Source organism: Asterias amurensis, chromosome 1, assembly GCF_032118995.1.
Source record: "Asterias amurensis chromosome 1, ASM3211899v1".
Classification (NCBI taxonomy): domain Eukaryota; kingdom Metazoa; phylum Echinodermata; class Asteroidea; order Forcipulatida; family Asteriidae; genus Asterias; species Asterias amurensis.
The window spans coordinates 3,955,898-3,983,739 of record NC_092648.1 but is presented as its reverse complement, the minus strand read 5'-3'; the positions used below and the strand labels follow the sequence as shown (position 1 = coordinate 3,983,739).

The following is a 27,842-nucleotide window of genomic DNA, read 5'->3' as shown; positions in this document are numbered from 1 at the left end:
AAGAAGCATTTTTTATCAATAAAATTACAACAAACAACAAACTGCAAACAATAATTTTCACCCCATCAAAGAAAAACACTCAGTGACCGCCGCGCATCTTGTGTGTGATGTGCCGCGAATTTTAATTATTCATTACTTGTCAATCATTTTGTGACGTCACACGTGGACCTTCCAAATAAGGCGAGTACTTCCCGCCCTCTTTACTCTCGATAGCCACTTCTGGTCTAAAAAACCGCACCAAAAACTTCATAACTTTGCAACTAAGGCACCTGTTGTATTGCAAATTTGCAGGTGTGTTTCGGGTAATGTGTCTGAGACCCATGCCAAATTTCATGTCTGAGTAGTGTCTCTGTACGGAGTAATTAAATGTTTTATCTACCCTACCCCAAACTCAACTGGGATGTGGAATGCGTCATTGCACTTGCATAAAATATGAACGTTGGCGCTACTCCACACGACGAGGAGAGAAGTTGTTCTCAGACTGTCCAGAATTTCACCCTTTTTTCAGGCAAGTCTCCCATCATCCATGTCTTAAATTAAGTAATTTGTATATTTACTTCTTCGTGACATGGCTGGTGGTCATTATGGGTTCTGTGTAACTTGAGATAGAGTGTTTTGGGTCATTCATAAAAGTATGTTTTCCCGGTCATTGTTTGTTTGCAGGTATTCCGTGTGAGTTGCAGATGGTCAGCGCATGAACGATGCCTCTGCTTCGGCGCCGAGAATTCAAACCACTAAAACCTCCACCAGATTTACATCCAACTGAGGAGGTTTTCGTCTGCAGACTCACCAATGAACTATTCAGGGATTACAAGTGAGTCTTCAAGATACTTAATACACATTTCACACGTGTTTTCATTAGTTAGTAATCTTGTTACGTGAGGTTGAATATGGGTGGACCAACGTGTGTACAGTTCTTAAAATTGCGCCATTTTTGTTCAGGCTGGAAGCAGCAGTCCATGGCCGACTTCAGGCCTAGGCTTAACCGCACACACACGGGGTACACACACATGCCGTGTGTGGAGGTGCCGGGGGTTTTAGACTGAAGGTCTAGCATGTCTAGAGACGTTCAAAGGGTGTTGTTACATGGTTCTACTTTGCATTGTGTACTGTAGTAAGGCATGGCTTGCCTAAATAAAAGCAAGCAAGAATGTTTGGTTCGTGCTCTGTCTGTGTGTGTTGTTTTTTAATGTTGTTCGTTCACACTCACTGACTCAGGCAGGTGTGTTTGTTTCTGATCTGCCGGGTGGGGGTCTTGGTTGGTCATCTATATTGGGGGGGGGGGGGGGGGGTACTCTCCTTAAGTCTTTAACTTGGATTTGGTGTATGGAGGAAGGATGGTTGGGGAAGAAGCAAATCAAGTTCCACCACAAAACCGTCCATGGCATGGCCATGTTGGATTTGTTTACTTACGAGAAGTTAACTTGGTTGGGGTGAAGGGCAGTTTATGTAGCAAGGGATCATTCGTACACCTTCATACACAGTACACTGTAGATTAATACTTATTCGAGCCACTGTACCAATTATGTAACAATTAAAAAATAAATGTTATTGATTTTTGTGAAATTGTTGTTGTTTTGCTGTGTGGAAAAAGAGTTTCGTACAGGTTGTTTGTATTGTAGAAGTCAATTAGAAAATATGCCAAACCCGACTGCCACTTTTTCACTCATTTTAATTTCCAAAAACATATAGGTTGCTTTACAAAAGAAGGTTTTGTTTTGGGATAATATTATTACTAATCCCAGTTAAGACTTTACTGTCATAATACAGAATCTTATTATTAGGCTCATCAAGGGAAATATCAATCCCCAGATTTCAATGCAAGAGTGGCCCGGTGTTAAATGTACCAAGGTGTTGGGTTTTTTATTTTGATATTTTGAGTTAGCTCCATCCATTTTAAACCACTGTTTTTACAAGAAAGAAATCTGATTTTTAACATGAAATTATTTACAAAACGTGTGTAACCCAAATTTTGGAAAACCAGTAATGGAACATTAAACTTGTTTACGCTAAAACTTAAATTCTGGTTGTTTTGAATTTTTAGGGGGAATAAGTTTACAACTTATTGATCTTAATTATGTTGCTACCATTATGAAATTCTTTCCACAAAAAGATACAGAACCAAGGCGGCAAGGGAAAAAAATAGTCTGACACCCTGCATACAACAGTGGCAATGGCAGTTATAATGTTTTCATCATGAAAAGAACCAGACTATCTTTTACTTCCAGCCTTGATTTGGTTACATTGGGCGAATAAAAAGGCCATGCCATGATAAAGGTTTTAAATCAATACAGGATTACAACAGGAGACTTTAGAGATGCCGGCGCCAGCAGACATAATGGTCTTTTTTGCGGCTCTGAGCGTGCGCGGGCATGCTCAGTATTGCGCGTAGTGTAGGTCTGAGCATGCGCACTACTGCGCAGAAAGGACGGTCTAGAAGTCTCCCATTGATCTTTGTCAATGTGTATGTTTATTTTACTGGATTGGTTAAAAGCTGGCGGACTAGTGAATTAGCTAACTGGTCTTACTGGTTAGTCACTAAATAAGTAAAGGGCAAACTCTGTAGTTGAAATAGTTCACAGTTTCACACAACTTTTTTCTTTGTTTCTGCAGTGAGTTCTTCAAGCGGACGATTCTTTGCAACAGTCTAGTATGGAGTTGCAGCCTGACAGGCAAGCCTGGCCTGACGTACCAGGAGGCTATAGAGAGTGAAGTCAAGGCTAAACGCTACCTGGCAAGTTTCCCTGTGTACCTAGAGGCACCCGTACTGTACCTTGTGACCCTCACCAAGAGAGGGCGCTTAGCTGACCTCTGCGATGACGTATTTGTCTTCTCGAGGGATCGCTACTTTATTGGAGAGATTGTGGATGTTTCTCATAAGGGGACAAGGTAAGTACGGAGGTTGTGGACTAACACTTCGCTTAAAAAAAGTATTGTGTTTGTGTACCTTGCCCGGTTGCACATCCATGCAACACCGAGAGAAAAATGCTGTTCTTAGGGAAAATCTGAGGGAGGATTCCGCTGTGTCTCATAGCTCAGTTGGTAGAGCATCTGCCTCGAGTGTCAGGGGTCTTGGGTTCAAATCCTATCTTGGCTCTGTAGCGATTTTCTAAACATATACACCCGTTATTACTATTTTATTCTTTTAGTATCGTTTCCTTTCAACTCAGAGACAAATTGCATGATGATTTATCCTGAATTCTTGTTGATCATGCAGGGAAACATGTCGAGTTGTGAGGGTTGTACCCCCGGTCGCCAATGACGAGTTGGTGAATGGTGAGTCAAGCGACAACGACGATGTCATCCTCGTTGATGACAACGGGCAAGAAGAAGTACTCAAGATGGGCTCACCAAAATCCAGGTAAGGGCAGAATGGTAGATGAGAAATTAGCCGTCCCAAACTGCTTACCAACCAAAAGGACCGTTGGCATAATTGCAAAAAATTAGTCAATGGTCTGAAGTTTCGACCCAAGCAGAGTCTTTCTCGAAGGATAAAGAGAAAGCCTTTGAGATAGCCTTAAAGAAAGACTCTGCTAGGATTGAAATGTCAGGCCATTAACTATTTTTTCGCAGAATGGTAGATGAAAAGTAAAATAAATGCAAAAATTGTAATTGTTAAATGATTTCTTTCAACACAACACCCCTCCAGCTCTGAAATGGTAAAGCCCTCCGCCGCCCTCGGGTAAACAACTCCTTATCAGGGAATGCTGTGCACGTATCACGTGATGTGGCACAACTGTTTCAGCCGTTGCTCTCGACCAATAGGAATGAAGAAACTGTCTTATAAGAACAGGTGCAAGGTCTCGTGTCACGCCCATAAATTAACACTTTTTACCAGTCATAAACAAAGGTTTATACACACCCAGGTGACGCGCTCTCCACCAATATGAATAGCGGAACTGAATATTTTTTTGCAGAATGGTAGATGAAAGGTAGATGAGCACATTTATTACAAGCATTAAAATAACCCACGTCACTCGCAGCAATTTGCCCTGTGCTTTTGCTGTGGTGCCCTCGGCAAGGTTCCATTACAACTTACATTTTCCCCGTAGAAGTGCCCTTACGAGAGGACATTTTAATGTCTGCTTCGTGAACATGTAAAACTTTTTTTTTTCCCTGTTAGGCTACGTCCTCCACAGTGTCTAGACTCTAGCGACTACAAATACGTGGTGATGTCTCTACAAGGCAACGGCACCTATCAAGTGGAGTACAAGAACATTGGGTTAGTGATATATAAATAATAACAGTAATATCGGAAGTCTTATATAGCGCCGGTATCTACCAACAATGTACTCAAGGCGCTTAGTATATACATGTTTACAGAAAGAGAGGTTATTGAAAGTTATGAATACTGTGACCCAATTATGTAGCACCTTTGTTTTCAAGGCATTTATCAGCCAGGAACACCAGGGTTCTTTTACATGCGTTACACAACACATGGGACCAATGGCTTTACGTCCAATTCGAAGGACGAAGCAATGGTTAAGTGTCTTGCTTAAGGACACAAGTGTCAGGGCTGGGCCACGACACTTCCATATTGTCTATCCTTCAACACAAATTGACAGACACAGATCGCAAGTTTGCAAAATGCGGGTCCACCATTTCCCCTGGTCTTGACCTCGGTTGATGTCCCTTCAAGAGTTCTCACTAGACTTGAAGGTTTTCAAATGGAAGTGCCCACTGCAAAATAAAAAATCGCCAGTGTGCTTTGCAAAATGAAAATGGCCTTGAAAATGATGAAACGGCAGGCCTGGAATGCTCATTATGATAGTGAAAAATTCACCCCTGTATTCCAAGTTTGATAAAGTGGAAAAACTGTAACTTTGTAAAAGCTTTTTTTGTCCCAGGTACTTAATACATGGAACATCAAACAAAAATTTATCCCATTACACTGTATACTGTATACTCAGTAATTTTCCCTTAATTCTGTGAAAACCCCACAGGCTATCACTGGTGGGATTCAAACCCATGACCTTTGCGTTGCTTAATTGAGCAGATGTCTTACCACTAGACCACCGAGCCAAATCTTTAAACACTGATGAAAAATGTTGTTTTGATGAACTTATTTGCAGGAGGAAAAAGGGTCTCTTCACACGTGAGAAGAACAAACTATTCTTGAAGCAGCATTGCGCCATTGTCAACCATGTCTGGTGTGTTAAGGTAAGATATTTGTTGACACTCACTGTCAAAATCAGGTAATAATGTTGAAGCGCCATGAGCGTCACTGTGTGATGGACCACTGTGTTATTTATGATTGTTTGTTTATCTTGACAGCGCGAGTACAAAGCCAAGTACAGTCTTAACAACAAGAGTTTCAAGGACTTCTACGGCGGGCCGCAGCCTCAATTTGTCTTCTCACCCGGGAAGAGAACCTGGAAGTGCAGCACGGAGATTGTGTCGTCGGAAGATGATGACGATGATCTGCCTCTCTGTGAAGTCAAGAAGAAGGCTCAAGCCAAGCAGTTCAGAGACGGCAAACCAAAGAAAGAGGGATCTGGTGAGTAGATACATTGCTCGAAATGTACACTAGAAGAACGCTGGTCCGCAGGCATTGGGCCAGTAATCTTATGAACGTACAAGTCCGGCGGTCTTTGACTAATATAAACACCACTGCATTTTTATTTTATATTTTTCAATTCCATTGAGTATTGATGTGTTACCCTTGCAGAAATATGAGGTAAATTTTCTCTTAGTGCTTGTTCCAAAAACAGCTCAAATGTAAAACTGTTGAGAGTGTTCTTCTCATCACTGGTCTTGTAAGGCAGTATGCTTCTTACACAATTCATATCAGATTTGTATTAACCCATTAAAGGCAGTGGGCACTATTGGTAATTGTCAAAGACTAGCCTTCACAGTTGGTGTATCTCAACAAATGCATAAAATAACAAACCTGTGAAAATTTGAGCTTAATCGGTCATCGAACTTGCGAGATGATAATGACAGAAAAAATACCCTTGTCATACGAAGTTGTGTGCATTTAGATGGTTGATTTCGAGACCTCAAGTTCTAAATCTGAGGTCTGGAAATCAAATTTGTGGAAAATAACTTCTTTCTCAAAAACTATGGCACTTCAGAGGGAGCCGTTTCTCACAATGTTTTATACCATCAACCTCTCCCCTTTACTCGTCACCAAGAAAGATTTATGCTAATAATTATTTTGAGTAATCACCTTTCCACTTGTTCAAAAATCAGAAAAACAACGACAGAGATCTCCTCCGTCTGAGCCGAAGAAACCCAAGATGACAATGGAGGAGAGAGAAGCTATCCGAGAGAGAATCCGCCAAGAGAAGATGATGATCAAGGAGCAACTCATACTAGAGAGAGCCCAGGCTAGGGAAACCCTGAGACTGCAGAGGCTGGGCGAGAAAGAGGCAAGAAAAGAACAGATGAGGAAGATCATGGAGGAAGACCGTCTCAAGAAAATGAAGGTATGAAAGTTCATCAACAAGTGGCCTGACACTTCACGGAGGCAACGGAGGCGATTGCCTCCGATTGCCTCCGTTGCCCCTTGCCATTGCCTTGGTGCCTTGTTATCCTACAGGCATATCCAGCTTTTTGGGGATGATTTCTAAGCATCTATACAATGTCTTAGGTTATGAATAATGATTTTGTTCTTCACTTTTTAGGAACGTGAAGCCTTGCGAGAGGAAAAGCGCATCCAAGACGAACACATGAGGGAGTTTAATCGTACAAGAGACGATCTGGAATGCGATGACCTCAAGGTAAGGTCACAACTTGTTAACATAAACACCCCTGTACATTTGTGGACTGTGTGTTATGCATTCGCCAAATAATGTCATATTGCAGGCTGAGTGGATGTTATTGAATGGCAGACAGTAGGAGGGTTGACTGTGTACCATGTAGATATACTCAACACATGATATCATATTGTTGGCTGGCATGGTTTATGTATCAATCAAAACCACAATGGATGATATTGAATGGTCAGACAGTAGGAGGGTTGACTGTGTACCATGTAGATATATTCAACACATGATATCATATTGTTGGCTGGCATGGTTTATGTATCAATCAAAACCACAATGGATGATATTGAATGGTCAGACAGTAGGAGGGTTGACTGTGTACCATGTAGATGCATTCAACACATGATATCATTGTTGGCTGGTACGGTTTATGTATCAATCAAAACCACTGTGGGATGACATTGAATGGTCAGACAGTAGGAGGGTCAACAGAATCTAACTACATACACACTGTATCAAAGTAACTGTTAAGAAATTTGATTGTGTTAATGTGTGACTCCACTCCTATTCCACACTGCAGGATCTTCCGTGGCCAACACCTGTGAACATGAAGCTACCTCATGAGTTATTTGGTGACATGGTCATGCTGATGGAGTTCATGTATCACTTTAAGGACTACCTGGGTTTCAGTGATGACTTCCCCGATGGAATCACACTTGGTGAGTAGTCTTTCTAACAATCGTCATTGTCAGTTTTTATTTTTACAAATCGAAATATCAGAAGTTCAATATCGAGTGTATTCGATATTGATTATATCCAGTGTGCAAGATGAAGCCTAAAAACAGTGCCAAAAAATACTGAAGCTAAATATACAAATTGCTCTGCCAGCCTGCTTGGTTTTGGTTTGCAATGAAGTTGACATTATTACGGTTGCCGCTTCCGCTTGCTAGTCTGAGGAATTCAAATGTAAGCGATTAACTTGTGACCAAGTAAGTCATTTTACTATACATTATTCAAATCTGACTTGCAAACGGCTCATTCGGACACTGCCATATTACCTTTTTGTGAACCAACTAACAGGCCTTGAACTTTGCTCTTGAAGGGGCACAGAAATGTTCCTCTGGTAAGATGAACTTCTATGACAGAAATTACAAAGGATCATTGCAAAGGGCATTACAGCAAAAGCACAGGGCACTTGCTGTATGCAGGCCTGATGCTTCACAGAGGCAACGAGGGCAATTGCCTCGCTGCCCCCTGGTCTTGCCTTGGTGCCCTGGAAATGCTGACAGTAGAAACTTACAATATCCTCATAGGGTGCCCTTTACCAAGGAGAAAATGCATTGGTGCCCTTTCCCTTTCGAAAATGCAGCATGCAGGACTGTGTATGTGTCGCGGGTTATTTCCAGGCCTGAGCTCAAACTTAACCAGTCTTGTTCTACTTAAAACAGAGCAATTGGAGGAGAGCTTGATCAGTAATAAGGTGGAAGGATTGTTCTACGACCTCGTCAACAGTCTCCTGACGGCGATCTTCAGGATGCAGGAAGAGGAAGAAGAGGATGAGAAGGTGGATCTCAAGGAACAGGAACACGATGCAACTTCAAGTAAGAGAAAACAAAATTGTTTGTTTCATTTTATATTTAAATGCTTTTCAGGAAAAAAAACTTGCAAAGTTTCAGGCCTAAGGGCCACTCGAGTTGAGGGCTACAAGGAAATAAAATACCAAGTTGAGGTGTGCCACATTTCCTTTGTACTGCTAGAAATTAATCCATTTCTACCCCTGGAACGATTGTCAAGGTTTTCAAACATTTTTGTCAATGACCCAGTTTTATTGATTTTCTTTGCAGCTGATTTGGCGGAAACTTTGGGTGACGATGACCCAACCTATGCAGCCATGACAAAAGCAGCAACTTCAGCTATGATCTGGCCACAAATACATCAAGGTGAGTAGATTGTCAGACATTCGTGCAGAAACTCAGCGAAAGAGTTGAAACATTCTCTTTGTTGAGAAATACTTGCCTTGTAGGTCCTTCTTAGGCGTTTTCAAGTGATAAACCACTAGGTTGCTTATGATTTATTTTTTATTTGTTCCAACCAGGTACACTTCTACGCCAGTTGCCCATTGATTCTACAACAATCTCAGAAGTCTTGCGTCTTCATTTCTTATCGTCCGGTTCCCGTACCACATCTGAGAACACCAAGTGGCGCTGGCAACAGAGGGGTGGCTTCAGTCCCCATGATGATCCTGGGCTGGAGTTCCGTATGCAAGACCCTGACATCTTGAAGACATTGACGACTGGAAACATGTTTGATCTGAGTCCTGGTAAGTCTGATCGATTTGAAAATCTAGAGCAGTTCTGATACTTCTTGGAGGCGTACATTTGTACAGCGCACGGGATGGTCTAATGAGCAATCTTCTTATGAGAGTTTGATGCGAGGGGAGGATTGAATGCTTCCTTTGGAGAAGCAATCACCACATGATATCACATTCATAAATACCTAAGACAGTTTATCAATTCTGATTGGTCGAGAGGGCATCACGAGGGGTTGTTTGAACGGATGGTATAACACCAGTAAAAAGTGTTGAAACAATGGTGTGACACGCGAGCTTGCACCTGTGCGTATAAGACACTTCATTCCTATTGGTCGAGAGCAGCGGCTGAAACAGTTGTGCAACATTTCGTCTTGGTAAAATTATCAAGTCCAGGCCTCGGCGCGGGTTTAAACCACTAGTTGAAAACCTCTTCACCACACATTGATTCCCTTGTTACAAGCCTGTTATTTTTTTTTTTTTTTTTAAAGGGCAAAGCCATTTTCATTTTGCAAAGGGCACTTCCATTTGAAAGCCTAAGGGAAACTTTTGAAGGGGCACCAAGGCTAAGACATGGGGGTACGGAGGCCATGGCTTTGTGGCCTGCCTGTAGTTCCAGGCCTTATATTACTAGATGGCATAATAAACCCATTATTAAAACCACAGTAGACGATGTTGAATGGTCAGACAGTAGGAGGGTTAATATTTGTTAAAACAATGATCAAACGACGAAAAATGCTATGCTCTGTGTGTTTTTCCATAGTTTCAGTTCTAAGATAGCGTCCTGAGGAACGCGATGCATACAGTCCGTTGTCCATTTAGCTGAGTAGCGCATATTAATGTTACACAGGCTGTATACTCCCATTGGAGCTGAGATGGTTTAAGGAATGAACTTAGGCCAAGTGGCCAGGGGTAATAATGTTGGAAGCGCTTTGAGACGCCCTTTGAAAAGCGCTATATAAAAACTGGTTAATATTGTTATTATTATTATTATTATTATTATTTTTATTATTATTATTATTAGAACTTGTTTTTGTGTATTTGTTTATGGCAGCATCCAAAATGAAGATCCTGACCTCTGTCTGTGGCCAGTTGCTGAGCTACGTAACAATGCGGGACATTATTGAAGAAAGCTTGGAGACATTCCAGACCTCTCGTAAGGAGTGGAGAGAACTTGCAAGACTGGAGCTGAGAAGAGAGCGTGAAGAGGCAACAGCCAGGTAAATAGAGAACCGATTACGAAGGTTTGATTACAAATCAATGTCTTTAAAGACACTGGACACTATTGGTAATTGTCAAAGACGAGTCATCTCACTTGGTGTATCTCAACAATGTAAAAATAGCTGCCCATTACTTGTTACCAATTAAGGTTTTATGCTAATAATTATTTTGAGAAATTACCAATAGTGTCCACTGCCTTTAATACCAGGGATGAGGTTACACATCAACAAAAACAACAGTGGATGATATTGAAAGGTCAGACGGTAGGGTTAATACAGATGTATTTGGCAATACTGTGGCGTTAAGTGTCCCAACAGTATGTGAAATAATGTGTTTGGTCTAATAACACAACTGTTTAAGAACTTCATTGTGTCAACTCATTGCTACCAGATCCTTGTCTTTGGTAATAATTTTTTATTTTTATTTTTAGAATTGTCTGGTAAACGTCAAATTCAGTGTCAGTGATAATTTCAAATGGTAACTGTTTTTCTTGACAGATGGAAGCGACGGTTGGAAGAGCGTGCTTTAGAGAGAGATCATGATAGTCTCAGAAGAGAGATGAGAGAACGGGAACGTGAAGCCCAGCTCCGACAAGACCAGCAGCGACACGACCAGCAGTCTACAGAAATGGAAGTCATCAACCTGGACAGCAGCTCTGAAAATGACGACGACGAGGAGGTGAAAGTTAAAGACTCTGTGAAGATCAACGAGCCGGTGGATCTTACCGATCTTGTCGCCAGGTTGGAGAGCCTGAAGCCGTTACCGACTCAAGAGGAACTGGAGATGAGGCAGAAGAAGGAAGAGGAGGAGAGTGTCGCCATCAAGGCGGAGTACACCAAAAAGAATCGGGAGTATCGCTTGGAGATGGCCGAGGCAGCGTCGCGGTACAGCATCGCGCCCCTTGGAGAAGACAGGATCTACAGACGGTTCTGGTTGTTCAGCTCCGTGCCAGGATTATTTGTCGAGCGAGACATGTCGTACCTCGCCGACATGGACTTCAGCCCTGTTCCGCAGAAAGTGGACATTAAGTTGTCGCCGTCTAAGACCAGCTTACCCGAGGTTCAGATGGATATTAAATCCGAAGGAGATAAAGAACAAGATACGTCGACGAGTAGTAACAAGGAGAACATTGACATGGAAGCTGTCAATGGAGAAATGGAAGTGGACGCTTCTCCACCCCAAGAGAAACTTGTGAAGGACCTCCTGATGGAGAATGGTGTGGTCAAGGAGGTCAAGCAGGAGGTCAAGCACCAATTACCCGACCCATGCATTCAGCAAAGGGAAAACGTTAAATGGGCCTACTACAGTACTCCTGAGGAACTTAACAGTCTACTAAACACACTCAATCGCCGTGGCTTCCGCGAGAAAGCTCTGAAGGAGACGATCCTCCACGAGATGATGCGGATCGAGGAGTCCCTCAAGGACGTCCCCCTGGAGGCCCTTAATAGCATCGAGAAAGATGAGGTTGAGGAAGTGGCTGAGACCACCAAACAGGGCGTGGCACGGCAGGTGGTGGTCAAGATGAACAGTGGCAAGAAGGGTCTTGTGTCGGATAAGGCCAACGGGGATGAGGCTTTGGAGTTACTTCTCAGGGAACAGTTATTGGATATTGAAGAGAGGGTCTGGAATGGAAGCTTGGGTATCATCAAGGTAAGTAGCAGAAAGTTGACTTCTCATATGATTTCTCACAATGTTTTATACTATCAATCTCTTCCATTACTCGTTACCAAGTAAGGTTTTATGCTAAAAATTATTTTTAGTAATTACCAATAGTGTCCACTGCCTTTAAACTAATCCAAGAATCCAATTTCATAGAGCTGCTAAGCAGACGATCTGACATGGGGATTCTAGACCTCATGGTAAAATTTAAGGCCTGTAGAATGGTACCTGTACTTAAAAGGGTCTGTGTACCTTTGGTAATGACTGGTTAAAATTAATATTCATAAAAACTTACGTGGTAAGAACTACGGCAGCTTTGGAATGTTGGTATAATGCATTTTGAGAAAGATTTACTTTGGAGTACTGCGGTCATGGAAAAATACCACTTTCTTCTCACCAAAAGTTTGAATATAGAGATCGTTAACTGATACTGCTTCTAAGATTATGTGTATTCCTATTAGAGGTTATTCTTCCTGTTGGAGATATTGACTCTGGATTTTCGGCGATATCTCAAAAATGCGGTCACCTTTTAAAATGAAATTTTCATGGCCTAGTTTTATTGTACATCTACATTTGTATAGAAGTGAAACATTCAAATTTTTCCCCAAACCAATTGTGTACAGATCCTTTAAAGGGAAGGTACACATTTGGTATTTACTCAAAACAAATATTAACTTAAAAACTGACTTGGTAACGAGCATTGGAGAGCTGTTGATAGTATAAAACATTGTGAGGAACGGCTCCCACTGAAGTAGCGTAGATTTTGAGAAAGAGGTAATTTCTCAGTAAATTATTAAAAGACTTCTTGCCAGAAGTCTTTTATTCCTAGCGTAGCAGAGATTTTGAGAAAGAGGTAATTTCTCAGTAAAATATTAAAAGACTTCTAGCCAGAAGTCTTGTATTCCTAGCTGAAAGCACACAAACCCATTCAACAAGGGTGTTTTTTCTTTCATAATTTTCTCGCAACTTTGATGACCAATTGAGACCAAATTTTCACAGGCTTGTTATTTAGTGTTATTTTGTTCTGTCTGTGTGTCTTTACTAAAGGTTGATAAAAGGGCTGACTGGATCAGCGCCATCGAGCAGGGATCCTTTGACCGTCAGTGTAAAGAGATCAGTTGGGGTCCGTTGTACGCTCGCTCCATCCTGGATGACAAGGACTTCCTCAACATGTCAATCTCTGATCTACCCAAGCTGGAGGAGGGAACCACTGGGTATAAAAAAAACAGGTTTGTTGGATTTTAGAACTTGATATGTTGAGCTGGGTTTTACAAAAACAAATCTGTAACAGACCTGGGCCCAATTTCATAGAGCTGCTTAAGCAAAATATTTTGCTTAAGCAAAAATTTCATTGCTTTGTAAAATCAGATAACCGGCCAAGTCTCCACTCAATTGTAATGCTAAGTAAACAACAGCTTAATACTAGTCATAAGCAATGCATATGGCAGGAAATTTTGGCCAGTAACCTGTGTAAAATAAGCGAGCTATTTTCGTGCTTAAGCAAATTTTTTGCTTAAGCAGCTCTTTGAAATTGGCCCCAGGGTTAAACTTCACGGCTCTGCTTACTGCGTCATTCTGCAATTACATCCCATATAGACACCTGCTTTACAATGCTCCAGAAGTGCAGAATATTGCGGTAAGCAGAGCCCCTGGTGTGTTCTCAGAAAGGCAAGACAATTTTCCTTTTGCAAAGGGAAACTCTACTTTTCTGCTTGGGCAATCAGGCATGCAACTTTTCAGCTGATAGGCTTAATTCCTCTTTTTCTTTTCAAAACAGTGCCATAGAAAACTGAAAAACACTTTTACTTTACAAAAGTTAAGTGTGATCAGCCATCTGCTCTCTTTTTTTGCAATTAGAAAGTTGCATGTCTGGGCACTTGAACTCCAACGGTAGGCATGTAAACCTGCATAAAAAGACTTGATAGACCGTGAAACCATTCTGTGTGGTGTGTGGATCAGTTTAGATGTTTAATAGTTATTTCCCAAATTTGAATATTCATTAGGTTGGCGGAGCTACGACGGGCAGATGCTACAGGGTCACCGTCATCGACCCGATGTAGCACCCCAACCAACCCATCCGAGAATGTCGTCAGGGACTTGGCCTGTGCCTTACTCCAGGTGTCTCAGGGAATTGAAGCCAAGTATCTGAAAGCTCCACTGGGTGCGTACACAATTATTAATAAGACAATTTTCAGTTTCATTGTTGGATGCTGTGAATCACTATACAGTCAACCCTCTTACTGTTTGACCATTTATTATTATCCACTGTGGTTATGAATATTAGATAAGCTATTTCAGCCTGCTGTTTGATATACATCATCAGGCAACCCTCATTTTTGGTTCGAAAATGTACTCAATGAATGTTCATTTCCCAATGCTATACATCTGAGGAAACATTTTGCAGACAATAATTTATTTCTTACCATCTGACATCATCTGACAGGAGCGGAGGATACCGGTCGATATGCAGCCATCAGAAAGAGCAAGAGGATGCAGGAGAAACTTGAAGGCAAAGAGGAGAGCGAGGATGAGGAGGAAGGTATGTCTCTCAGCACCAAGAACGTTTGACAAAAGTTTTCTCAAAAGTTAACCCTAGCAGTGCCCTGTGTAATGCCATACATTTTGGACTGTGAGTTGATACTTCCATTAGTAGAATTTGCAATTGAAAGGTGTTGCTCTTTCCACAAAATACCACAGGAGACTGTGGAACCAAAGTACACAATACTAATAATACAAGCTGTACAGACAGAAGAAATCCATGCACCCAATGCTAGCCTAGTAGTTGTGGTTCTTTGTGGAAGTCTTTGCCATCTCCTGCCAACTGACTCTTTCCACACAATACCACAGGAGGCTGTGAAACCAAAGTACACAGTACTGATAATACAAGATGTACAGACAGAAGAAACCCATGCACCCAATGCTAGCTTAGAAGTTGTGGTACTTTGTGGAAGTCTGTGTTATCTCCTGCCAACTGACTCTTACTACAAAATACCACAGCAGTCTGTTCACAGTACAAAAGACGGCTGTACAAATGGAATGAACCGATGCACCCAATGCTAGCCTAGAAGTTGTGGTACTTTGTGACAGTCTGTGCTATCTCCTGCCAACTGACTCTATCCACAAAATACCACAGCAGACTGTACACAGTACACAAGCCACCTGTACAAATGGAATGAACCGGTGCACCCAATGCCAGCCTAGAAGTTGTGGTACTTTGTTGAAGTCTTTGCCATCTCCTGCCAACTGACTCTTTCCACAAAATACCACAGGACACAGTACACAAGCCACCTGTACAAATGGAATGAACTAATGCACCCAATGCTAGCCTAGAAGTTGTGGTACTTTGTTGAAGTCTTTGCCATCTCCTGCCAACTGACTCTTTCCACAAAATACCACAGGACACTGTACACAGTACACAAGCCACCTGTACAAATGGAATGAACCGGTGCACCCAATGCCAGCCTTGAAGTTATGCGTTAATAGTCTGCAGTTTAACTATGTACATGTAGATGGTTAGTAAACTCATTAATGAAATGTTTTTTGCTTGTCATGTCTGAGCAGCTGACAAGAAGCCCAGAAAGACGTGTCGTGAGTGTTGGGAGGAGTCCCTGATGGCAGCCACCAGCCTTCCTCAGATCTTCCTGCATCTCTCCACGCTGGAGCGCTCCATCATCTGGTCCAAGTCCATCCTGAATGCTCGATGTCGTATCTGTAGACGCAAGGGAGATGCAGAGCAGATGCTGCTATGTGACGGGTGCGACAGAGGCCTTCATATGTACTGTCTCAAGCCCAAACTAAAGGTCCGTATTTTTTTCTACACAAAAAGGTCATTCCTCCTTAACTCCCCCCATCTTTGTTGGGCGCTATATAAATACTTATATTATTTAGCAAAAAAGGTGACGTACTCGTGAAAAGACAAGCTAACTGGGCCCTCTGGCCAGTCACTAAAAATTGTTAAGGGCAAACCCTGCTTATGCTTTACCGTTACTTTCATCTAATTGCAGAAAGTACCTCAGGGTGAATGGTACTGCAAAGACTGCAAGCCCAAGGAGATTCACCGCAGTCCGAGGAAACAGCGGCGTAATATGATGAAGAAAGAGGAGGTAGAAGAAGAAGAAGAAGAAGAAGAAGAGGAGGAGGAGGAGGCATCATCCGAAGAAGAAGAAGAAGAAGAAGAAGAAGATGAAGAGCAGGAGGCAGATACCTCATCCGAAGAAGAAGAAGAAGAAAGTGAGGAAGAGGAAGAGGAGGATAGTGATGCGGAGGACAGTGAGGAGGCGGCCAGCGATGCTGAGATGGAGAGTGACGACGAAGAGTAAGAATTCATCTTAATTCATTTTTAGCACTCTTCAGTTTCTTTTGGTGTCATCGTCAAGTTAATAGTCCTATTTCTCTTTTCTAAGAAGAAACTGAACTTGTTACACTTTTGTACGAATCAGGCATGATATTCAACCTACTTTAGTCTGTTTTTCAATTATTGAGCCCACAAAAGGGGCACCCATTTCATTTTGCCAAGCGCACTTCCTCTGGGCAATCCGAAATTCTATGGGAAAGTTTTGAAGGGGCAACAAGGTCAAGACAGGGGCAAGGAATGCCGTGCCCTCTGTGTTATTCCAGGCTTGAAAGTGAACCAGAAACCTGGTTTCACTTTGCAAAGGGCACTTCCAGTGGTCAATAAGAAATTTTATGGGTATCTTTTAAAGGGGCATCAAGATAAAGACTGAGGCAATAGATGCCCTGCCCTGTGTGTAATTTAAGGCCTGCTAATGAACCAGAAACCTGGTTTAATTTTGTAAAGGGCACTTGAACAATCAGAATTTCTATGGGAAACTTTTGAAGGGGCTTCAAAGTCAAGGCTGGGGCAATATCCTTTGTGTAATTCCAGTTCTGAGTATGAACCGCGAACCTTTTGCAATTATTAGTAAATTCTCTGGGGTAGATTTGTAGATGAACCTTTTTCTTTCTCCCTTGTGACTCGTGTGATCTTCATGTGATCTTCATGTGATCTTGATGTGACGATCAAATCTTTGAGTTCTTCTGGTGACTCTTTCATTGCAGTATCGACCACAATGATACATGTGGATGGTGCAGACACGGGGGTGATATGGTATTGTGCCATAGGTGCCCCTCTGCATTCCACATGGAGTGTCTGCAGCCGCCCCTGCATAAATTCCCCCGCCGGAAATGGTTCTGTCCAACGTGCTCTAAGCATTTGCCTAATGGGTAAATTTTCAAAATTCCCTTCGGTGTTTTTTTTTTAAATCTTGGCTGCATCCCTGCATGTAAAAACTTGATCCTCCCTGAGACCACCCCTACAAAATAAATCCACCCTTCCACTCCCTTTGTGTGTTTCGTATGAAAAAAATATAAAATTATGAATCAATTAGAATTTAACTTAATCAATATAATTGTAAGTTCTCATTTCATTAGAAACACATTCATGAGTATATGAACTAATGTTCTGCGCCTTGAACACCCAGTAGGGTGGATACGTGCACATGACAAGTCTTATTGTTATTATTATTAAGGTTGCACGCAAGGCAAAGTGTTGAGATTTACAATAGTATTGGGTAGTTCACATATAGGCCTCTAAACCGGATAACACAATTTCTGCAAAAATGTTTCCTGCAAAAATGTTAAGCACAATTCACATCAGTGGGCTTATTAAATTAGCATTCACGTTTATGTGATATGCGGCCAATCATCGACACAGTACAAACTCAACCCTCCTACTGTCTGACCATTCAATATCATCCACTGTGGTTATGAATGATGGATAAACATACCAGCCTGCAATATGACATCATGTGGTGAATGAGACTCACTTGAGTACACTGTCAACCCTCTTATTGTGTGACCATTCAATATCATCTACTGCCATTTTGAATGATACATGATGCCAGCCTTTAACATGATGTTATGCAGTGAATACTCCTACATTACACAGTCAACCCTCCTACTGTGTGTCAATAATACTGAGTTCTGATACATGATGTTATGCAGTGAATACTCCTACATTACACAGTCAACCCTCCTACTGTGTGTTAATAATACTGAGTTCTGATACATGATGTTATGCAGTGAATACTCCTACATTACACAGTCAACCCTCCTACTGTGTGTTAATAATACTGAGTTCTGATACATGATGTTATGCAGTGAATACTCCTACATTACACAGTCAACCCTCCTACTGTGTGTTAATAATACTGAGTTCTGATACATGATGTTATGCAGTGAATACTCCTACATTACACAGTCAACCCTCCTACTGTGTGTTAATAATACTGAGTTCTGATACATGATGTTATGCAGTGAATACTCCTACATTACACAGTCAACCCTCCTACTGTGTGTTAATAATACTGAGTTCTGATACATGATGTTATGCAGTGAATACTCCTACATTACACAGTCAACCCTCCTACTGTGTGTTAATTAATACTGAGTTCTGATAAATCGCTTTATCACACGCGAAGGGTTTATCAAAGTGCTCAGTTTTCCTGCAAGGCTTGTGGAGCTAGGTTTTTTAAGTACATACGTACGAGACCCTATACACTGTATTGAATAACCCCTTTTTGCTATGAAAAGTCGCCATCTTGTAGGGCAAACCGTATGCGCGTCCAAACGCGTACATCATCGAAGCACGCAGCACGCAATATTCTCAGTTTGATTTCTACGGCACATGCACGCACACACGCAGGCACACCCACACAGACGCCATCTTGTAGGTCAGATATTTGAACGGTGACATCATATTAAATACGGTCTATTAGTTTACATTTACATAGCACCATGTAATGGTTTACAAGGTGCTGTGGCACAGTATGCTGCCGATCAAACCAGGAGCACCCTGGCGAACCCCTTCTCTTTTTGATAAGTGCACAGAGTTCTTTTACATGCATTAACACAACACACATGACATAGGGCTTTACGTCCCATCCGAAAGATGCGGCAATAATGGTTAAGTGTCTTACTTTTAAGAACACAAGTGTCTCGACTGGGGTTCGAACCCACACTTTGCTGAGCAGAAACCGAAAGCTTGAGTCCGGTGTTCTTATTTGCTCGGCCACAACACATTGTGCAGTTACTGATTCAGACTTACCAAACTGTCCTACATGTATTAGACTAATATCATAATCAACATACAAAAGCATGCACTAAACTTGTATCCATCCACGTTTTTATAGCCTTAACGAATTTTTGAAATGCCTTAATCTGTTTTGAATGACATACATGTACTGCAGTAGTAACAACCCAAAATTGTCATTTAACTCATTGAACTAAGCACCTAATACCCCTAAGAAACATTTGTGTTTGAAATGCTGTAGTCTTCAAGAAATTGAAGCCTAAACAGGAAAACAGTTCAGAAAGCAGCTTTGGGTAAAATTTAACTAGCAACATCGCCGACAATAGTTGATGTATTCTGTATTACAATACAATGTGTGATGACTTAAATAACAACAAGTTATAATGTAAGTTTTCACACAAACACGAGTGGAATACGGAAAAATATAGCACATTTGCATCCCATATCCAACGAGGCTGAAGCTGTTGCATGTATTGTAACAAGATGCAAACCACCTAAATGCTTTTCAAGTACCCATTTTTCTGTGTAATATATTGATAGCATGGTAGTTTTAGCTAACCGTTCGATTGTTTGACTCCTGTCCTGTCGTTGTTTATCGTTGATTGTTTACTCATGTGTCTGCCTGCAGACTTCTGTGTATTTGAACTGTATGGGGGCTGATAAAATGAACATTTTCACAAATTAAGCAAAAGTGTGACGTCACAACACAAATTACTAGTCAATACTAGTCTTTTAAAGCTGATTCTTAGTGCGTTGTGAAATCTGGCCTTGGTGCTTCTTTAAAAGTCACCCACAGACTTGAACACATTGAAAATGGCCATGCCCTCTCAAAGGTAATTTTCCAGGCCAGATGCAAAGTACCGATGAATCTTGGTTCCCCACAATGTTTGAATATGCAGTTTCCATTTATTTGTCTCCAAACTTTTGTCAATGCTTCATTCTTCCCTCTTCCCGATACTCTGCTTTTTGTTGTTGTAAGTGTAAGTAAAGGATTGAAATGTAAACACGGCTGCTGCACAGCTGTAATAGATCTAAAGCTTTTGTGTTCGACTCATGCGGAATTATATTTAGAAGGTCACAGTACCAGTTCAATTGTAAAACCATTTTGTGTACACTTGTTATACATTGGCAATTCCACATGAAATATGCCAACTGATATATTTTTAAAGGGAGAATGAAACCTTTCCTAGTTTTCTTTTGTCAAAGTGCAGTTGCACGCCTGGTAGGTCAAGTGCTGTGAGATAATATTCAGCGACACATTTTCCTGTTGGCTTCTGCATGCTTTTATTTATTTGCGTTATCTTTTATGAGGGTAAACTTAAATCAAAACTCAGTATAAAAATTGTATTAGTAAAACACATTATTGCATATATTAAGCCATCAAAGTTGTTAAAAAGGAATGACACCATGGTCTCCTGCTTAAAAGCACTGGACACAAGTATCTGAAAGCACACAACTTGTGCGACAAGGGTGTTTTTTCTTTTATTATTATCTCGCAACTTCGACAACCAATTGAGCTAAAAAATTTCACAGGTTTGATATTTTATGCATATGTTGAGATACATCAAGTGAGAAGACTGGTCTTTGACAATTACCAATAGTGTCCACTGCCTTTAAATAGCAAATATTTTCACAGAATTGTAAGATTAATTGTAGATTGTAGACACTTGTAAAATAGCACTCAAAAGTAAGCAGTATATATTTGAGCTGGTCATTTGTACCGTTGTAATAAGACAAATAATGCATTGGTTTCAGGGGTGATGCTAGTGATGCCGACGCCCATGATGACACCTGTACCAAGTGTAGGCACGGCGGTGAGCTGATCTGCTGCGACACGTGCCCCAAGGCTTTCCACATGGAGTGCTGTATACCAGTCATGTCTCGCATCCCTAAGGGACAGTGGAGCTGTGAAGTGTGTAAGAAAGGAACGTCCAAGGGTGCTAAGAAAAATCAAAGCTCAGGAAAATCTAAGGGTGAGATTTCTAGAGGATTAATAAAACATTGTAATAATAAAATCATGCTTAACATAATGAGGTTACCAGCCAAGCTCTCGTGTCACATGCTGATTGGTTGACTGGTATCCTGCCTGATTCTGCTAAGTAGAAAAGTGTTAAGCATTTCCTTCTGCTGTTGTCACTTAGCCCCCCCAAAGTTTTTTGTTGTTTGTGAAATACTTTATCTTATGTAACAACCTACTTAAGAAATCCTCTTTTGTGGTTTAGGTCTTGTTTCTTTAGTTAATTATTTTAATTATTTATTTTAAAGAAAGATTGTTATTTACTTTTTGCCACAGCGAGTCCAGCAACAAATAGTTCAAGCAAAAACTCCACCCCAAAAGGTTCAACAAGCTCCAAGAACTCGACCCCCAAAGGTGCCACGCCTAAAGAAGCCACACCCAAAGCATCCACATCTAAGAATACCCCAAAGACCACACCCAAAGGGGGCAAAGCACAGGCCAAGTCAACCCCAGCGAGTAGTAAAGCCAAGGCGGGGTCATCTCAGAAGGAGACCCCGAAGGAAGGGCGGGGCAGCAGGAGACAGTCCTCCGACTCGCGGTCCTCAACTCCTGATGTGGACGTCAAGAAGATGAAGATGATGAAAGGGGTGAAGGTTGTCCTGACTGCTCTCAATGGTGGTAGCAGGAAGCAGAGATCAAGGAGCCAGTCTTTGGATGATGGTAATGTTTGATTCTTGAATTGATGTAACAATTTTCCCTTCCCATGCAAGGTTTTAGCTAGGATTTGCTGGAACTTTAAAAACTGGGTGTTCAAATAGTACAGACGCTATTGGTTGGCAAATGCCAGATATCATTTCATTTTCATTTATGATTCTGGTTGTGAAGCCAAGTACTCCTATAAAAGCAAACTTATTCGCTACACTAGCCAATAACCCCCTAGACGTAAGGGATTTTCAGTTTTAGATGTGGGACGAAAAACCTAGAGTATTTTTCCAGAGAAACCCGCCACGCAATGAGCTAGGGACTCGAACCCAATCCACACAGTTCCCCTGGCAGGATTTTAACCGGGGTCCTAGAGGTGGAAGACGAGGAAAGATACCACTAGCCGACCCGACCACCCAAGAGTGGTGCGCTAGGCTTGAACCCACCGAATTGTTTTCAAAGGTTGTTCAATCTAGTTTCATTTTTTGATTGATAGGTTCGGCATCGGAAGATTCGGGTCCTTCCTCCGTCTACCGGAGGGTGTCGTCCACTGGGCGTGGTAGTCAAGAGATGAGGCAATTGACCCATTGTGAGGAGCTTTTGAAGGAGATGGTCAAACATCCAGAAGCAAGACCCTTCCTCTCCGCAGTCAGCAAGAAGAACGTGAGTACTTTGTTTGGACTGTTGTTGAATTGGTTCTTACTGCATTAGCCGTCTACGCTCCGTGCCCCACAAGCCTGCAGTGAAGACATGGTCCGTTATGAAAGCTCGATCTAGGAGGCTGGCGGGGCCTGGGACATGGCCCTGACTTGGTGCAAAGAAAGTCTTCCCAGAGCACCGCAAAGCTTTGAACATTTGTCAAACAAGTTCCCCAGTCAGTTTGAAACATTTGAAAGTTGTGGCGGCACAACTGTGCACAGAACAACATGTGGGGATATGTCTTGTGTAGATGCATTTGCCACATGGTATAGTGTTGTATCTATCATTTGAAACCACAATGGATGATGTTGAATGGCCAGACAGTAGGAGGGTTGACAGTGTGTACTATGTAGATATTTTTATCACTTGATATCATATTGCAGATATGCATGGTTTATTTATCATTCAAAATTATATGAATGGTCTGACAGTAGGAGGGTTGACAGTGTACTATGTAAATGCATGTAAATTTTTCAACAAAAGAATGGTCTACAATTATTCTGTTATCTAAGTACTTTAAGATTTAGCAAACTATTTCCTTGCATCTTTATACTCTCTTCAAAAGCTTAATACTTTTTTTCAAAAAGCTTGATACACTTTTCCAAATGTGTATACACTTTTCAAACGCTTAAAACACTTTTCAAAGGCTTTATACCCTTTCAAAGCTTCAAACACTTTTCAAAAGCTTTATACTTTTCAAAGCTAGACATTTTGACAGGACTGTAACTCAATGTGCTTTTGTTGTTTCTATTCAACTACAGGTGCCAGACTACTACAAGATTATCAAGCGGCCGATGGACTTTGCCACGATGCAGACAAAAGTCAACGCCGTGGAGTACCACGGCGCCACCGAGTTCATCGCGGACGTCCAGTTGATCTTCACCAACTGTCAACAGTACAACCAGCCGTATAGCGACACGTACAAGTCAGGGACCAAACTCAGGGCCTTCTTCGAGAAGAGACTTAAGGCGTTGGGGATTGATGTGGATAGCGGGAAGGATAAACAGGCGGGAAAAACCACAAACGAGAAAGAGCAACCGCCTAAAAAGAAGCCTAGACGGAGATGAGCGTATTCCGGCTCGAATTGATTGAGTTTCGAAAGAATATGAGTTTAATCGGTAGCCGGCAGTCTCTTCGTTTTAGACTCCAGGCCTGGAATTACACGCACAGGCCACTGAGACCATTGCCTCTGTTGCCCCTGGTGTCCCTTCAAAGGTTCTCCATGGATTTTTCAATGGAAGTGCTCGTTTGCAAAATAAAAATGGCCTTGCCCTTTCAAAAATGAAGTTCCAGGCCTTAGACTCTGTAGTGAAATGGGAGGCTGTTCGGCCATGATGCCTTACATATGAGCACATAGTTTTGTGGTAACATAGTTCCAGGGCCCAGTTCCAGGGCCCACATAGTTCCAGGGTCCAATTTCATAGCGCTGCTTAGCAGTCGATTTTGTGCTTACTGTGCAATTTCTATTTCATAGCGCTGCTAACCGTAAGCATACGAAAAGGCATGCTAACCTTCCGGTGCTAACCGCACGAAAAATAAATGACATCACAATGCAAATCCACAGTAAACACGCAATACGGCCGCCGAGTTTTTCTGCTAACCTGTGTAATACGCTAAGGCTTAAGCAAATTTTTCTGCTACAGTTAGCACGCAAATTTGCTTACCGTTAAGCAGCTCTATGAAATTGGGCCCAGGTCATAAAATGAGGTGCAGATTGCGTGCAGTCTGACAGCTACATAATAACCCTCATAGGGTCAGGATTACTTGATTTTGTTTGTTTCACATAACTGAGAGGAAGTTAACAGGTAAAAGGCTGGGAAACAGAAACAAGTATTTTGTTTTCATAAAATAAAAAAAAATAGCAGACCAGCTTGGGGCATTATTATATTGGGAACTAATAGTATTATAGTTTTGACGGTGCTTGTTTTAGGTTGGCAGAAAATGTGTGCTTTCTAAAGAGCTTAAGCAACTTTTCAACCAAATTCGGAGAAGTATAAATTTGTTTGATTTGAAGTCATCAGAAAGGCACCCCAAAACATTCCATTTACTAGTACTATAGCAAAAGTGGTGAGACTTGTTGTAATTTGCGTGCTTTTGGTTCATTTTGTTTATTGTTTTTTTAGGGTGGGGCTAGTTGGAGGTAGGTTTATTTATTTTTTAATCGTTGACTTGCACAACTTATTAGAGTTTAAATTAAGGGTTTCTGTAAAGATTCTCCTTCAGTGATTGGAGAATTACTGTTAGGTAATTGATTTCACTTGTTCTGTTCTTTACTTTAAAGTGTCACACTTAAACAAAATAAAAAGTTAGAAATATGCGAAACCCTTCTACATTGACTGGGGTTTTGGGTGATAGTTAAATTATGCCAGTCTGTAATGTGATGTTCTGAATGCATCTACACAGTACACAGTCAACCCTCCTACTGTTTGACTAGTCATAATCACCCCCTGTGGTTTTGAATGATAGATTAACTATGCTAATAGTAGGAGGGTTGATCCTGTGTTGCATGAAGTCTCTGGCCACATGTGATTTATATAGAAACGCCTATCATTTAAACAATTGTTTGAGTTACCGTTCTCCTAATATTCATTTCAAAAAATGTTGCTAGCAAAACACCCGCTGCTAAAACATAGGATTCGAACTGCCTCTAGCCACCAGGCAATCTCGGTGGTCTAGTTGTCATGACTATGGGTGCGTTTGTTTAGCTTCCCTGGGTCGACCCCGGTGTGTGACGTGTTTTTTTCCCAGGACGAACGTGTGCAGATAATTACCCACGTTCGTCCTGGAAGAAAAAAACGCCACACACCGGGGTCAAGCCAGGGAAGCTAAACGAACGCACCCATTGCTCTTAGAATTGCAAAGGTTGTGGGTTCAAATCCCAACCCCAAGTATGCCTGTGATTTTTTTCACAGAACTTGGGTAAGTACCGTGTAAACAGTGCTAACACACATCAGTGTATATGGGTAAAAAAAAAATAATTTAAAAATATTCTTTATCCCTGATGCAAATTTAACAGTTTGTTTGTTCTTCTGGATAAAAATACACTTCATGCTTCACAGTAAATTTGTAATGACTTTTTGAACTTGTATTATAGATATTTATCTCAATTTTGTATGTTCATCAAACTTTTGTAATAATTTTTTCATGAAAGAGTTGTCACCATTTGAGGACCCAGGAACGGCCTGTAACTTAACTAACAATTAATTGTAGTGATTAATTATGATTATTAGTTATTTTATGTTATAAGCATTAGGTGAGTAACTAAAGCAAATGAAAAAAAAGGATGGTAAAAAGGAAAAATAAAAAGTAAAAGTTGTGAATTTATTAGGTTTAATGGAATTAAAACCCCTCAACGTTTATCCCTATTAGGGATCACTGATATTATGAATTTGAGGTTAAGTGTTCCTTGTCCCAATTGGTGATCACTGATATTCTTAATTGGCAATCTCTGATATTCTTAATTGGCAGATAAATGTCCCTTATCCCAATTGGGGATCACTGATATTCTTAATTGGCAATCTCTGATATTCTTAATTGACAGATAAATGTCCCTTGTCCCAATTGGTGATCACTGATATTCTTAATTGGCAATCTCTGATATTCTTAATTGACAGATAAATGTCCCTTATCCCAATTGGGGATCACTGATATTCTTAATTGTCAGATAAATGTTCCTTATCCCAATTGGGAATCACTGATATCTTTATTCAAGGATATAGTGAATTTTTCCAAAGGGGGATCACTGATATTCTTAAATGGCAGATAATATCCCTCATCCCAATTGGGGATTACTGATGATCTTACTTTGCATACAAATTGCCATTACCCCAATTGGTGATCATTGATATTCTTAATTTGTAAGATAAATGTCCCTTAGCTCAATTGGGGATCAAAGATATCTTTATCGGTGGATAAAGTGATAGTGACTTTTATCCCAAATGGGGATTGGAAGTGTCCGAACTGGGTTAAAATGATGACAAGTCAGATAGGAAATATTTATTCCATTGACATTTTTAATTTCCTTTATTTTTTTTTGGAAGTTGGGCGCACTGAAGTAAAGTTTGATTGCAACTTGAAGAAATATATGATGCCTTTGATATTTTGTTGTCTTGTGTTTGATAAAAACTAGAAAAAATAAGGGAGACTAGATAGCTCAGTTGGTAGCTAGGTTCATCTCCTGAAAAGAATGCTCTATCGTTTCCTTGAAACTGTTACACATGTACACCACAAACTGTGTACTGTTACATTGCAAACTATGTAGTGGCGTTACACTGCAAACAATGTTGTGTTACACCGCAAATCTTGAAGAGTTACACTGCAACTAATGTGGGGTTACACCACAAAGCATCCTGTGTTGTACCTTAAACTGTGTGGTGTTACACTGCAAACAATGTTGTGTTTCACCGCAAATCTTGAGGTGTTACACTGTAACCTATGTGGGGTTACACCACAAAACATCATGTGTTACATCTCAAACTATGTGGTGTTACACTGCAAGCCATGTGCCGTTACACTGCAAGCCATGTGGTGTTACATCGCAAGCCATGTGGTGTTACACCGCAAGCCATGTGGTGTTACACTGCAAGCGATGTGGTGTTTTACTGCAAACCATCCTGTGAGTGATACATTGCAACAATCAGGTGTTACGCCTGAAACTTTGTGGTGTTACACTGCAAATCGTGTGGTGTTACACCATGAATAGTGTGGTATTACACTGCAAACTATGTGTTGTTACACTGCAAATCATTCGGTGTAACACTTCAGACAGGCCAGTGTGACACTGCAAACCATCTGGTGTTACACCACAAACCATCCGATGTTACACTTGAAACTATGTGGTGTTACACTGCAAACTATATTGACACTCCACTATACATTGCCTCATTACTTAAATCAATTATGCCTCTGACAAATTCCTGAGAAATTTTGTTACAACTTTGCTGTTTCTCCAGCCTTTAGATTTGTCGGAAAATCACCAAATAAATGTTTTAATTAATTGATTGATTGATTGATTAATTGACTGACATTGTTATTTCGTAAGTATTGATTTGTTATGGTTTCTGTACTAAATGTACTTCTGTACTTCAAGTTCATTCTATCGAAAACTATATCTTTTGTGTTCATAATAATATGATTCGTGTATTTTCTGTTGCATAATTTAGTGATTACTTTATTATGTAAATACACAATGAATAAAGGAGTCCTTTGTTTCAGTACACATTTGTTCTTGGTATTCTTTTATTTTGTCTACTGATTGGTTATTCAATATCAACTTTGCCAGCCTGCATTATTATATGGTTAATTCATAGTCAACCCTCCTACTGTCTGACCATTCATTATCGTCACAATACTACATGGTACCTGCTCAACCCTCCTAATCCACAATGCTGTCAAATGATAGATAAACTATGCTAGTCTGCAATGTGTTATTATTTTTTGTACAGCACAGCATCTTCACTGTACAAGGTCAACCCTCCTACTGTCTGACCATTCAATATA

At 40.9% G+C, this 27,842-nt stretch overlaps 1 protein-coding gene across 3 annotated transcripts; it reads left to right on the top strand.

Moving 5' to 3' along the window:
- Positions 1-204: 204 nt before the first annotated feature.
- LOC139942882 (bromodomain adjacent to zinc finger domain protein 1A-like) lies at positions 205-27,549 on the top strand. 3 transcript variants are annotated; one of them, XM_071939690.1, is made up of 25 exons: positions 205-508; positions 664-814; positions 2,614-2,889; positions 3,218-3,361; positions 4,124-4,222; positions 5,073-5,160; positions 5,275-5,497; positions 6,193-6,428; positions 6,627-6,722; positions 7,288-7,426; positions 8,156-8,308; positions 8,552-8,647; positions 8,803-9,027; positions 10,070-10,235; positions 10,734-11,886; positions 12,943-13,124; positions 13,899-14,056; positions 14,339-14,434; positions 15,457-15,695; positions 15,900-16,210; positions 16,954-17,118; positions 20,741-20,958; positions 21,279-21,662; positions 22,141-22,307; positions 23,105-27,549. In XM_071939690.1, exons 2-25 carry the CDS (start codon positions 702-704, stop codon positions 23,408-23,410), a joined length of 5,433 nt encoding a protein of 1,810 aa, XP_071795791.1. In that variant the 5' UTR covers positions 205-508; positions 664-701; the 3' UTR covers positions 23,411-27,549. The 3 variants fall into 3 exon arrangements, with proteins under 3 accessions (XP_071795791.1, XP_071795807.1, XP_071795799.1); XM_071939698.1 differs by having other exon boundaries at positions 207-291; XM_071939706.1 differs by lacking the exon at positions 16,954-17,118.
- Positions 27,550-27,842: the final 293 nt, after the last annotated feature.

Bases quoted from the DNA above. Each gene is read 5' to 3' on its own strand.
- LOC139942882 (XM_071939690.1), top strand. From the start codon at position 702: ATGCCTCTGCTTCGGCGCCGAGAATTCAAACCACTAAAACCTCCACCA. The intron at 14,435-15,456 runs GTATGTCTCTCA...ATGTCTGAGCAG, and splicing joins GAGCGAGGATGAGGAGGAAG to CTGACAAGAAGCCCAGAAAG. The intron at 16,211-16,953 runs GTAAGAATTCAT...CTTTCATTGCAG, and splicing joins ATGGAGAGTGACGACGAAGA to TATCGACCACAATGATACAT.